This window comes from Monodon monoceros, unplaced genomic scaffold, assembly GCF_005190385.1.
Source record: "Monodon monoceros isolate NGI ecotype Baffin Bay Population unplaced genomic scaffold, NGI_Narwhal_1 Super_Scaffold_4, whole genome shotgun sequence".
Taxonomy (NCBI): domain Eukaryota; kingdom Metazoa; phylum Chordata; class Mammalia; order Artiodactyla; family Monodontidae; genus Monodon; species Monodon monoceros.
Genome location: NW_021703781.1, coordinates 67391051 through 67404604, shown reverse-complemented (window position 1 = coordinate 67404604; position 13554 = coordinate 67391051). Strand labels below are relative to the sequence as shown.

The window sequence follows — 13554 nt, the reverse complement described above, 5'->3', positions numbered from 1 at the left end:
AGGATTGTGGGCACTGAATGTGCTCATTGCTACTGGGGCATCATGGCTTCCAGGCCCTCTTGGAGAACTGAGCTAGAAAATATATGTATATATACCTCTGCGTATATATATTAAATATTAAAATAAACTTGAATTCATGCTTATACTCTAAACCAATACCAGGATTCTTTTTTCTTTCTTTTCTTTTTTTTTTCTTTTGGCCATGCCGCACGGCATGTGGCATCTTAGTTCCCCAACCAGGGATCGAATCCGTGGCCCCTGCAGTGGAAGCTCGGAGTCCTAACCACTGGACCGCCAGGGAATTCCCCACAGGGTTCTTTATAGTCTTTACTCTTCGCATGTTTTTTTAATAGACCTTCATTGGAGTATAATTGCTTCACAACACTGTGTTAGCTTCTGTTGTACAACAAAGTGAATCAGCCATATGCATACACACGTCCCCATATCCCCTCCCTCTTGAGCCTCCCTCGCATCCTCCTTATGGGTCATCACAAAGCACGGAGCTGATCTCCCTGTGCTATGCTGCTGTTTCCCACTAGCTAACTATTTTACATTCGGTAGTATATATATGTCGATGCTACTCTCACTTTGCCCCAACTTCCCCCTCCCACCCCGTGTCCTCAAGTCCATTCTCTATGTCTATGTCTTTCTGTGACCGTGGGAAACCTGGCTCACATTAAACACAATTAATTTATATATTTGTCCAAACCTACTAAACATATAAAGTATTGTTAGAATTGTTAATCTGTACTATGTGAGAAACAAATTTACCAATCAGAATATAATGTTTATGTAGGTTTTTTTCTTTAGTTTTACAGTACCCAGCCAAAACGCTGTTTTCCAAGGTTACTTAGGTCAGCTCATTATTTTGATGAGGTTATGGCATTTGTAATACAGTTAAATTTATTTCTCACAGTTTGCATTCCCTTATGGGATCCCCTGACATGCTGGTTGAGTTTTTTGTTTAATTTGCCGTCAGGAAAGTTCTTTCTTTGTGGTATACAGTATGGTTTGACAAATGCATAGAGTCATTATGAACTACCACAGTGTCATAAAGAAGAGTTCCACAGCACAAAAAATTTCATTATGAGGTCCCCTTGAAGGCAATCCCTACCTTTACTACTTCTGGCAAATAACTGATCTCTTTTCCATCTCCATAGCGCAATATGTAGCCTTTTGGTCTGGCTTCTTTCACTAAGTAAAAGGTATTTAAGATTCAGCCATGTTGTATGAATCAATAGTTTGTCCCTCTTCTTGGTTTTCATATATTCCAAAGTTTATGTAGAAGTACCACATTCCCTTAGTCCATCTGGTTTCAGTGCAACACACTGTCAGCGCCGCACCTAAAGCAAGTTCTGCAGTATCTCCCCACTTTTTTGCCTCAGAATGTTCACTGGTATCATGATAGGCTATTAATCAGACATGCTGGCACAGCTCAGAAGTACAATACCCGCAGAGGCATCACTCAACCATCAATGGAAGAGAGTTAGTGGATAAATTCCCCACCCCCACCCCCAATCCCTGAGGGTTAACTCTGAGAAGCATTCTGCATAGTTCTTCATAGGTCCCTAGTGTGTCTGAGCTCAAATTTCCCAGTATAGTAGTCAGCCTAATAATGTACATATTACTGGTTTTTCTCCCAACTTTGAAACTCTCTGTTCCCTCAATTGTGCTTCCTAGGTTCATCTCGTAAATAAACTATCTCACCCAAGTCTTTGTGTCTTCTGGAACACTCTTTCCCCAGACAGCCGCATGATTCATTCCCTCATCTACTTGAGGTGTTTATTAACCATTACTTCTAAGTGAGATCTTCTCTTACCAGTCTTTTAAATTGCAAGCTTTATCCCCCTTCCTTGCTTTATTTAATAGCACTTATCACCACCTAACTTCATATACATATATATGTGTGTGTAATTAATTTTATTAATTTCAACTCGAATACAGGCTCAATTAATGCAGTGATTTTAGTCTACTTTTTTTCATTGTTATGTCTCTAGCACGTAAAACACTCTTTGCACATAGTAGGCACTCAATAAAAATATACTGAATAAATTAATTTTTCAAGAAGGTTGATTTTATTCCATATAAGAACAGACTCCCTATTTTAAAAACTCTAAAAACTTTACTGACCTTCAAAATTGAATGGTACCAAATACCAAGGGTCAAATAACTCTATCATGGATATTATACAAAATGTTCCCATACTTAGCCTGACTGGATCCCCTGAGCTGCCTTTGAATTCTAAGATAGTATAATATTATAAACAATAAAAGACTACACTACAGTACAGAAATTTGGTATGAAACCAATATTTTTTTCCTTTTAACAGTTCACATGAAACCAAATCTAACAATTATGTACCATGCATCTGGTCAGCCTGTTTAATGATTCCAAACATAATACCACCTATAAAACAAACATGGATACAGGAAAGAATTTTTTTAATCCTTTAAATTTGAGTCTTATTTTCATTGTTTTTTTTTTCTAAATCTTTATTATAAGAAAGGAAAGTAATTCCTGGTGTCCTTGAGCAGAAGCTAAAATTGCTTTCATCACATTTTTATTACCTGGACACTGGATAAAGGACCACTCATAGTTCTTCTCTTTAGGACAAACACTGGTGTCAAGAACCATCTCATTATTTTGCATTCCAACAAGCTTCATTGGTCCCCGGGAAGACCCTTCAATGCAGTGTCCTCTTCCTGTATTACTAGGATCGTTGCACCAGCCACAACCAGGCTGCTCCAAACATTGTCCACAGGTTCTCAATCCAGAACAGTTTTGAGCTGCATGGCAGGAACATCATTAACAAGTATGTTATACGACTTTATATTCAAATAGAATTGCAAGCTAATGGAAAAATAAATATGATCTGAAAAAAGACAGTAAAAAGTCATCTATAGTTAATGTAAACATTTTATGTAATAATAAGAGACAGTAATTACTTCAAAAGCAAATAAAACACACATTATGAACAAAGAGGAGATGAATGGACTGACTTGAGGGTGAATAAAGGTGTGATACCATGACAGGGAGAAAAACGAAGTCAGCATTTTAAACACTCCTGAGAACTTTGCCAGTATTAAGACCTTTCGGGAACTGATCCTGGGGCCTACAGACAACATTGTCTGTGATATAGAGCAATATTAGTTGTTCTTGTTGTGCCTAGGGAGGGCCTTCAAGGAAAAAATCTGCATCTTCCTGTGAATGTCCAGTGTAAGTCATGCTTACCCACTCCCTGGGATAGCTGAACCCAGCTGGACTGCCTCTCAGGGACAATGGTCTTCCCAAGGGTCCAAGATACTAGCATTTGCCGGCCATGTGATGTTTAACAGCAACCTCACTCAAAGAGCCAAACTGAATGGGAATATGGAAACTGGATACTCTGCCTTAGCAGGCAACCAGCAGGACAGGCTCTCTCTGACTTTCAGGGCTGCAGAATACCACCTCAAGAATCACTCACTGAAGCTCAACCTTTATTTGCTTAACTGATGTATAGACTATGAGCCTCAACTAAGCCTGCGAATACTGTGATGTCTTTTCCAAGGATGAATATATTACAGTCTGCCATAATAGTCATAATAGCTGCTATGTGATGTTTCCGATTTTTAATTCACAATCATAGTACCTTATATCAGGCTGAGACTTTTTAAAATTAGTTTCACTGATGTTTTGCTAGCAAAGGTACACTTTGTCTTGGGACTTATTTATCCATATAAGATATTGCATAGGTACAAAGTACCATGAATGATGCCTTCTAATAGCATGCTAGAAAAACCTCAGAGGAAAAAAAAACGGTAGACTTCTGGGGGTCTCAATTTCATTTCTGTCATGGTAATAACTTAACTGCCACTCAGTGTTTTAATGTTACTGGAAACAGAAATGTTCCTCAGAAAGCTGCGAATAAGAATAGTGCAAGCTTCTCAGTGAATATCAGTAACTCAATATAGTAGGCTGTGCAGGGATAATACAATACTGGTTTAAAGAGTTCATCAATTGCAGTATGATTTGTTGTTATGAATTTTTTCAGTGCTGAGCATTTCACAGACCGGATGTAAGAAAGTGAAGAATGAGTACCATCTCCTATATTTCCTTAATAATAAATTTAAAAGGAAGAATATTCTTTGCGTCACTGAACACAAGTCAATGTTAACCCTGTAGATAAATAATTCAGTGACATGAACATACTTCTTTTTGAAATTTTTTAAGCAGTAAATGGTGTTAAATGGCACTTCACTTAAAATTTCCTTAGATAACTGAACATTTTATATATTACCATACTCCTCCCTAGACTTTTTGCTGTGAAATATTTCTCTTTTATCTGCGATTGTAGCTAGCCCACAGTATCATTGACTAGATTATTCTAATTGTCTTCAAAACTATATTGGGTTGCTATGAAATCAATGGGGAACAATGTAAAATATCAAATTAGGTATGCTATCTTGACATTCTAATTTACTATCATGTGATGAACTGAAGTAAATCTTTACTAGGTCGCACCCAAAATAAATCTAGGCTTTATATTTATAGTCTATAGATATCTCCTAGGAAAATAAAATTTATTTTAGGATTACCTTTTTAAGGAAAGATAACCAATCAAATGTCTTGAAGAAGCATAATGTACAATTAAACCTAAACTATTTTCAAACACAACATACCTGTTATTGCTTTTCAAACAACTGGGTAAATCTTAGATGAAAGAATCCTGCCTTTCTTACACTGACTGAATGACAAACTATTAATAGTGTCTTTATCTATTAGACTTTAGGCTTTAATAATGAATTACAAAATGTCATCTTCAGAGCAACGTTCTATTCTCTTATGTTTTATTTTAGGTATGAAACTATTACAAAAGGAAATGTTGGTTTAGTTATTACTCAAGAGTGGAGAGTTGGGCTTCCCTGGTGGCGCAGTGGTTGAGAGTCCGCCTGCCGATGCAGGGGTTGCGGGTTCGTGCCTTGGTCCCACATGCCGCGGAGCGGCTGGACCCATGAGCCATGGCCACTGAGCCTGTGCGTCCGGAGCCTGTGCTCCGCAATGGGAGAGGCCACAACAGCAAGAGGCCCGCGTACAGAAAAAAAAAAAAAAAAAAAGAGTGGAGAGCAACACGCATTGCTGAAAAATTAACAGAATATTCATTCTTTAGTTTGTAATGGAGACTAAAAAACTGAGACGCTAATGTTTTTTCTTTTCTTACGGAAAACAATAATATAGGAAAGCTTTTGTAGGCTGTGCTATTTTGAGTAAGTTATGGCTATTCTGAAGACTATGTATGAGCTATAAGTAATTAGAGCAATTATTTTTATTTTATTTTATTTTATTTATCTTTGGCTCTTTGAAAGATTAATTCTAACAGGTCCTCGCAGTGAATATCAAAGAAAAAACCCCTTTGTGATTCCAGCATGGGAGGGGAAAAGGAACAATTTTGAGATATGCCAGAGCACTGTTTTTCTTACCAAGGCCTGGAGAAACAATTTAACAGAGCCTAAACTACTGGGGTTTTATCAGAGCCTAACTGACCCGGCTAAAGGGAAATAACCAACTCTAACCTGCTCTAATCTTTCATGTGGGGGGAAGAGAAATATACAACTCCAGCTCCCTCCAGCCATGCTGTACCACCTAAGAGTGGAAAAAAAGACTGAGTACCACTAGTGAAGTGAAGTTCACAGAACAGTATGGGGCACAGGCTCACCGAAAGAATGAGACCTAATCACAGGACTGTAGAATACTTCCCCTCCCGCACAACCTACTACTACATTACTAAAAGCCTATTTACAGTAGTTTCTTTCAATGTTTGTTGGTTAAAAACATGGAAGAGAATTAAACGTTAATAGAGAAGGAGTTTGTTTTCCATAAGGAGTGGGTCACTGCCAGGTAAATACTATTTCCAAAAAACACAAGGGCTCCTTGAGGCAAAGTAAAATGCCCCTCTTCCTCACAAGGATATATAGGGCATATAATTTTAAAAGCTATGGAACAAAAATAACTTCTATGAGACATCATCAGTTCAAATGAGCTATATATATAGCCACAGGGAAGGCAAATGTGACAACAGACATAACAGTGAAAGAAAAGACCTATGGAAATGAAATATCCAGCAGACTAGACTAACTGCTCAAGGAACAAACTGCAGAAGTAGAAAATAAGCCTCTATAACAATCAAGAAAACAAAAGAAGCAAAAGATCGAAAACAAGAGATGCCAAAGCAGGACTGAAGAAGTCACCTGTGCATGCCTAGCTGACAATCCCACCAGCAGCAGTTATCATCATTTAGTTCAGCAGTGGTAAAAATGCAATTCATACCTGTGTTCAAATAGTTAATCATTTTAAATTTACCCTTCAAAAAATGCAGTTACAATTTTTACAGTGGAGGGTTCTCAAAAAAATTCATTCTGAATAGATAAAAAGCCCCAAATTTGGGCTTCCCTGGTGGTGCAGTGGTTGAGAGTGCGCTTGCCGATGCAGGGGACACGGGTTCGTGCCCCGGTCTGGGAAGATCCCACATGCTGCGGAGCGGCTGGGCCCGTGAGCCATGGCCGCAGAGCCTGCGTGTCCGGAGCCTGTGCTCCGCAATTGGAGAGGCCACAACGGTGAGAGGCCCGTGTGCCACAAAAAAAAAAAAAAAAAAAGCCCCAAATTTTTAAAATCCATAAAAAAGGAAAAATATCTGAATCTCACTTAGCAAACAAAGATATGGAAAGTACAAGTGAATTTAAGAGATATTAAGCTTGTAGGTGGATCAAGATGACAAAGTGGAGCTCACCTACAAACACATCAAAAATACATCTACAGGTGGAACGGTTTTCACAGAAAACTAACTGGAAACTGGCAGAAGATCTCTTATACAACCAAAGCGGTAAGAAAGATCCCCAAGTAACTTGGTAGGACAGAAAAAAAAAAAAAGGCATCAGGACAGATCTGAGGCCTGTGGGAGGAATCTGTGAAGGAGGGAGGGACACATGGGCAGGTCCTTGCCCTGAAAAGCCCCCCTGCAAGCTGGGAGGAGCCTGGACTGTGCTCAGAAAGAGCATGCACCTGCTGGCTTCCTATCTATCTGTGCAGACAGACCAGTGCTGACAGCTGCCACCTAACTGGACTTCCTGCAAGGGAAAATCCAGCAACCTAGGATACTCTACCCAGCAAGCTTATCATTTAGAATAAAAGAAGAGATAAAGAGTTTCCCAGACAAGCAAAAACAAGAAGAATATAGCAATACTAAACATAACCTAAAAGAAATATTGAAAGCTCTTCTCTAAATAGAAAAGAAGCAAGAATCTATAGGAAAGGGAAAATCACAATAGGAAAGACAAAAATATAACAGGATTGATCACTTAAATAAGCCAGTACATAAATTTAAAAACAATCAAAAAAAATTTTTAGAAGTGATTATAACTACAATTAACAGCAAACGGATAAACACGAAGATGTAAGATAGAACGTCAAAATCACAAAATGTGGGGGAGGGGAGTACAAAACTATAGATTTTTTAGAATGTGTTTGAACTTACATGACTACGTCTAAAGCAAACAGATGTAGTTATGGGTTAACATACTTCAAAACCAGAATAATCACAAATTAAAAACATACAGTAGATTCACAAAAAAGAAACAACATAATACAAAAGGAAACCATCAAATCACAAATAGAAAAATATAAAGAAGAAATGAACACAGAAGTACTATAAAATCAACTAGAAAACAAGGCTTAAAATGGCAATACATATTTATCAATAATTAGCTGAAATGTCAATGGAATAAATACTCCAATCAACAGACACAGAATGGCAGATTGGATTAAAAAACAAGAACCTACAATATGCTGTCTACAAGAGACTCACTTTACGGCATATAGACACATATTGATTGAAAGTGAGGGGATGGAAAAAAATATTTCATGCAAATGGAAACAACAAGAAAGTGGGGGTAGCAATGCTCACATCAGACAAGAAATACTTTAAAAGAAAGTCCATAAAGACAGACAGTGAAGGACACTATATAATGACAAAGGGATCAATACAAGAAGAGGACATCATACTCATTAATACATATATGCACCCAATATACAAGCACCTAAGTACATAAAACAAATGCTAAGAGACATAAAGTCAGAAAGTAAGAGAAAAATAAAGATGGTAGATTTTTAACACCCCACTGATATCAATGGACAGATCTTCCAGACAGAAAATCAATAAGGCAACAGAGACCCTAAATAACACAATAGAACAGTTGGCCTTAATTGATATCTACAGGACACTACATCCAAAAAGACCAAAATACACATTCTTTTCAAGCACACATAGAACATTCTCTAGAACAGACCACATACTAGTATACAAAACAAGCCTCAACAAATTTAACAGGACAGAAATTATTTCAAGCATCTTTTCTGACCACAATGGTATGAAACTAGAAATCAACCACAGAAAGAAAAATGGGGGAAAAAGGATCACACGAAGGCTAAAAAGCATGCTATTAAAAAAACCAATGGGTCAATGATGAAATCAAAGAGGAAATCAGAAAATACCTCAAGACAAATGACAATAAAAACACACTGACAAAATCCATGAGAGGCAGCAAAAGCAGTCCTAATAGGGAAGTTCATAGCAATACAGGCCTTCCTCAAGACACAAGAAAAATCTCAAATAAACAACCTAACCTACCACCTAAAAGAATTAGAAGAAGAAGAATAAACAAAACCTATAGTCAGCAGAAGGAAGGAAATAAAGATCAGAGAGGAAATAAATAAAATAGAAATCAAAAAACAATAGAAAAGATCAATAAAACCAACAGCTGGTTTCTCACAAAGATAAAATTGAAAACCTCTAGCCAGGCTCACCAGTAAGAAAAGAGAGAGGACCCAAATAAACAAAATAAGAAGTGAAAGGGGAGAAGTAACAACTGACACTACAGAAATACAAAAAGTCATAAGAGAATAAAAGAAAAAGGCATAAAAATATGAAGAGTTATATGCCAACAAACTGGACACCCTACATGAAATGGAAAAGTTTCTAGAAATACACAGCCTACCAAATTTGAGGCAAGAAGAAACAGATAATTTGAATAGACTGATCACTAGAAGTAAAAGAGAATCTGTAAAAACAAAACAAAACAAAAACTCCCTGCAAACTAAAGTCCAGCACCAGACAGCTTCACTGGGGAAGTCTACCAAACATTCAAAGAAGAATTTATACCCATCCTCCTCAAACCACTCCAAAAGAATGAAGGGAAGGGACAGTCCCAAAGTCATTCTATGAAGCCACCATCACTCTGATACCAAAACCAGACAAAGACATTACAAAAAAAGAAAATTACAGGCCAATATCTTTGATGACTATAGATGAGAAAATCCTCAAAAAAATAGAAAACTGAATCAAACAATACATAAAATGAATCATACACCATGATCAAGTTGGATTCATTCCAGGGTGGCAAGGATGGTTCAACATACACAAGTCAATCAATGTGATACACCCGATCAACAAAAGGAAAGACAAAAACCACATGATCATTTCATTACACGCAGAAAAAGCATTTGATAAAATTCAACATCAATTCATGATAAAGACTCTCACTAAACTGGGTATAGAAAGAACATATCCCAACATAATAAAAGCCATTTACAACAAACAAAAGCCAAAATAATATTCAATATTCAATAATATAATATTCAATGCTGAAAAGATGAAAGCCTTCTCACTAAATTCAGGAACAAGACAAGTATGCTCACTTTCACCACTTCTACTCAACATAGTACTAGAAGCCCTAGCCACAGCAATCAGACAAGAATTGGAAAGAAAGACATAAAACTGTCATTATTTGCAGATGACAGTATATGCTATATAGAGAGAGAACCCTAAAGACTCCATACAAAGACTATTAGAATTAATAAATGAATTCAGCAAGGAAGCAGGATACAAGATTAACATATAGAAATCTGTTGCATTTCTTTACACTAACAATGAAATATCAGAAAGTGAAAGTGAAAAAACAATCTTGTTTAAAATCACATCAAAAAACTAAAATACCTAGGAATAAACTTAACCAAGGAGGTGAAAGACCTATACACTGAAAACTATAGAACACTGAAAAGGAAACTGAAGATGATTCAAAGAAGTGAAAAGATATCCCATGTCCTTAGACTGGAAGAATTAATATTGTTAAAATGACCACACCACCCAAACCAATCTATAGATTTAATGCAATCCCTATCAAAATATGCATGGCATTTTTAACAGAACTAGAACAGATTATCTTAAAATTCATACTGAACCACAAAAGATCCAGAATTGCCAAAGCAATCCTGAGGAAAAAGAACAAAGCTGGAAGCATGACCTTCTCAGACTTCAGACAATACTACAAAGCTACAGTAATCAAAACAGCATGGTACTGGCACAAAAACAGACATATGGATCAATGGAACAGAATAGAGAGCCCAGAAATAAATTCACACACCTACAGCCAATTAATCTACGACAAAGGAGTCAAGAATACACAATGGAGAAAAGACAGTCCCTTCAACAAGTGGTGCTGGGAAAGCTGAACAGCTACATGTAAATCCATGAAATTAGAAAAATCCCTCACATCACATATAAAAATAAACTCAAAATGGTTTAAAAACCTAAAGATAAACATGACACCATAAAACTTCTAGAAGAGAACATAGGCAAAACATTCTCTGACATAAATCATATCAATGTTTTCTTAGGTCAGTCCCCCAGCGCAAAAGAATTAAAAGCAAAAATAAACAAATAGGACCTAGTCAAACTTAAAAGCTTTTGCCCAGCAAAGGAAATCATCGACAAAATGAAAAGACAACCTATGGAATGGGAGAAAATATGTGCAAACAATGTGACCAACAAGGGGTTAATATCTAAAATATACAGACAACTCATACCACTCAATAACAAAAAAACAAACAACGCAATCAAAAAATGGGCATAAGACCTAAATAGACATCTCTCCAAAGAAGACATAGAGATGGCCAAAAGGCACATGAAAAGATACTCAACATCACTAATCATCAGAGAAATGCAAGTCAAAGCCACAATGAGGTATTACCTCACACCAGTCAGAAAGGTTATCATCAAAAAGTCTACAAATAATAAATGCTGGAGAGGGAGTGGAGAAAAGGAAACCCTCCTACACTGTTGACGGGAATGTAAATTGGTGCAGCCACTATGGAAAACAGTATGGAGGTTCCTTAAAAACTAAAAACAGAGCTACCATATGATCCAGCAATCCCACTCCTGGGCATATACTCAGAAAAGACAAAAACACTAATCTGAAAAGATACATGCATTCCAATGTTCATAGCAACACTATTTACAACAGCTAAGACATGGAAAAAACCCAAGTGCCCATAAAGAGATGACTGGATGACTGGCTTAAGAAGATGTGGTGTCATAAATAAAGAATGAAATATTGCCATATGCAGCAACATGGAAGGACCTAGAGATTATCATATTAAGTCAGACAGAGAAAGACAAATATTATATGATATCACTTATATGCAGAATCTAAAAGAAACGAATCTATATACGAAACAGAATCACAGACATAGAAAACAAGCTTACGGTTACCAAAGAGGAAAGGAGGGGGTGGGGGGAAATAAATTAGGAGTATGGGATTAACAGATACAAACTACTATACATAAAATAGATAAGCAACAAGGATTTACTATACAGCACAGGGAACTATATTCAATATCTTATAATAAACTATAATGGAAAATAATATAAAAAAGTATATATGTATATATATATATAACTGAATCACTTTGCTATATACCTGAAACTAACACAATATTGTAAATCAACTATACTCCAATAAAAAAAGGCAAAAACAAGAGATATTGATATATATCCACAAATTCCAATGACTATTTTAAGATTTCCAATAAGAGTAAATAGAAGAAAACAAATAATTTGACATTAAGGAACATTTTTAGCAGATGACGGAAAACTACTCTCCAAATTAAGAGCGAATGAGAATCCATTTTTGAAATCCACATCAACTACTGTAAAACCGAATTCAAATAAACTGCAAATTTTTGAATACCAAGGATAAAGAGAATAGTCTTAAAAGCTCTCAAGGAAAGGAAAAAAAAAGATGTCCCACAAAAGAATGAAAATTAGATTGGCATGAAAATTCTTATCCACAACACTGAATGCTAGACCTTCTAAGGAAACAACTTATTTAGAACTCCACACCCAGGCATTTAATCATTCAAGTGAACATGAAAAATACACTTTTAGACATGCAAAGACTCAAAAAGTTTACTAGTCACAAATTTATTTGGAAAGAATTACTGAAGACTATGTTCCAGAAGATGAACAAATGAAAAGAATGGAATATAAGAAAGATTTGTGAATGGAGAAGACAACTTAGACTTAACTCTAAATAATTTTTAGAAAGTTCTTAAAAGTTTAAGAGCTTGGAGACTTTCCAAGTTCCTTTTTCCCTACCTTTTAGCCTTTTTGTATTGTGAAATATAGCACACATACATAGAAGTACATAAAGAAAAATGTGATACTAATAAATTATTTTAAATGAATACTCTGTACCTGCATGCAGCCTAGAAGCAGAACATTGCCTCCTTTGTACCCTTTTCCTAACCAGCACCACTAATCTTTTCCAGCAGCATCCACTATCTGACATTTATAAGAATAACTTTTTACCTTACCCTACAGTTCTACCTAAAAAATTCATTCCTAAACAATATAGCATAGTTGTGCCTATTTTCAACTTTATCTAAATGGGTCATACGTATATAATCTTTTGTGAAACAAACACAACAATCAAGGCAGGAGAAGCTGAGCAATGTCTCAACTCCCCACAAGTCTCCAGGACTGGTATTTCAACCTTCCTCAGCAGCTGGCTCCTAGTTATAAGATGTTTTCCGTGCTAGCAAGACCATTTTATGCCTGCAACACCCCCTTGTCACACACTTGATCACGTACGTCCCCATTCCTTATCAAAATTCCTAAAATGGGATAGCAACAGGGAGCTCAACCCATAACAGGTCCAGCCATACCCATCCCAGGAACACCTCTCCACTTGATGCCAAGAGCCTGGAAGAATAAATGCACACAACAGCTACAGCCTGCAAGTTCTAGCCTACACTGTGGCAATTACCACTTTGTTCCAGCTCTTCAAGCAACACTGGTGCCCGACATGGAACAAATATGGATTTGGTTGGGTCCCTAGGGGAAGGAAACATCCTCCCTGGGAGTAATGTAAGGTCTGGAAGAGACAGTTAGTCTCCACCTGTATTGGCTTAAACAGCTGCCTCTAAACGAGGGCACTCATCTGAGCAAGAAGGGCTTATAACTGGATGACCATGCTGCCTCATAACTACACAGTACCTAGTAACACAGACTGTCAGGTGCTTCCTCATTCTATAGTCCTTATAAAACATGAGACCAGCAAGAGGCAGGGTCTTCCCCCGAAGCACAACCCACAGTAAGCTCAGTACTGGCCTGATGACACAACTTCCCATGTGACGCCAAGATTATACATCTTGCAATTGCAGCAAATAATACCACCACTGATATAT

At 36.9% G+C, this 13554-nt stretch overlaps 1 protein-coding gene across 4 annotated transcripts in view; it reads right to left on the bottom strand.

Annotated features, from left to right (window-relative positions):
• ATRNL1 (attractin like 1) overlaps nt 1-13554 on the bottom strand; it is a 679361-nt gene that overhangs the window by 510758 nt on the left and 155049 nt on the right. For all 4 annotated transcript variants that reach the window (XM_029245362.1, XM_029245365.1, XM_029245364.1 and 1 more), the window contains one exon: nt 2568-2786. In XM_029245362.1, the coding sequence (XP_029101195.1) occupies nt 2568-2786 (219 nt within the window). The remainder of the gene's footprint in view (nt 1-2567; nt 2787-13554) is intronic.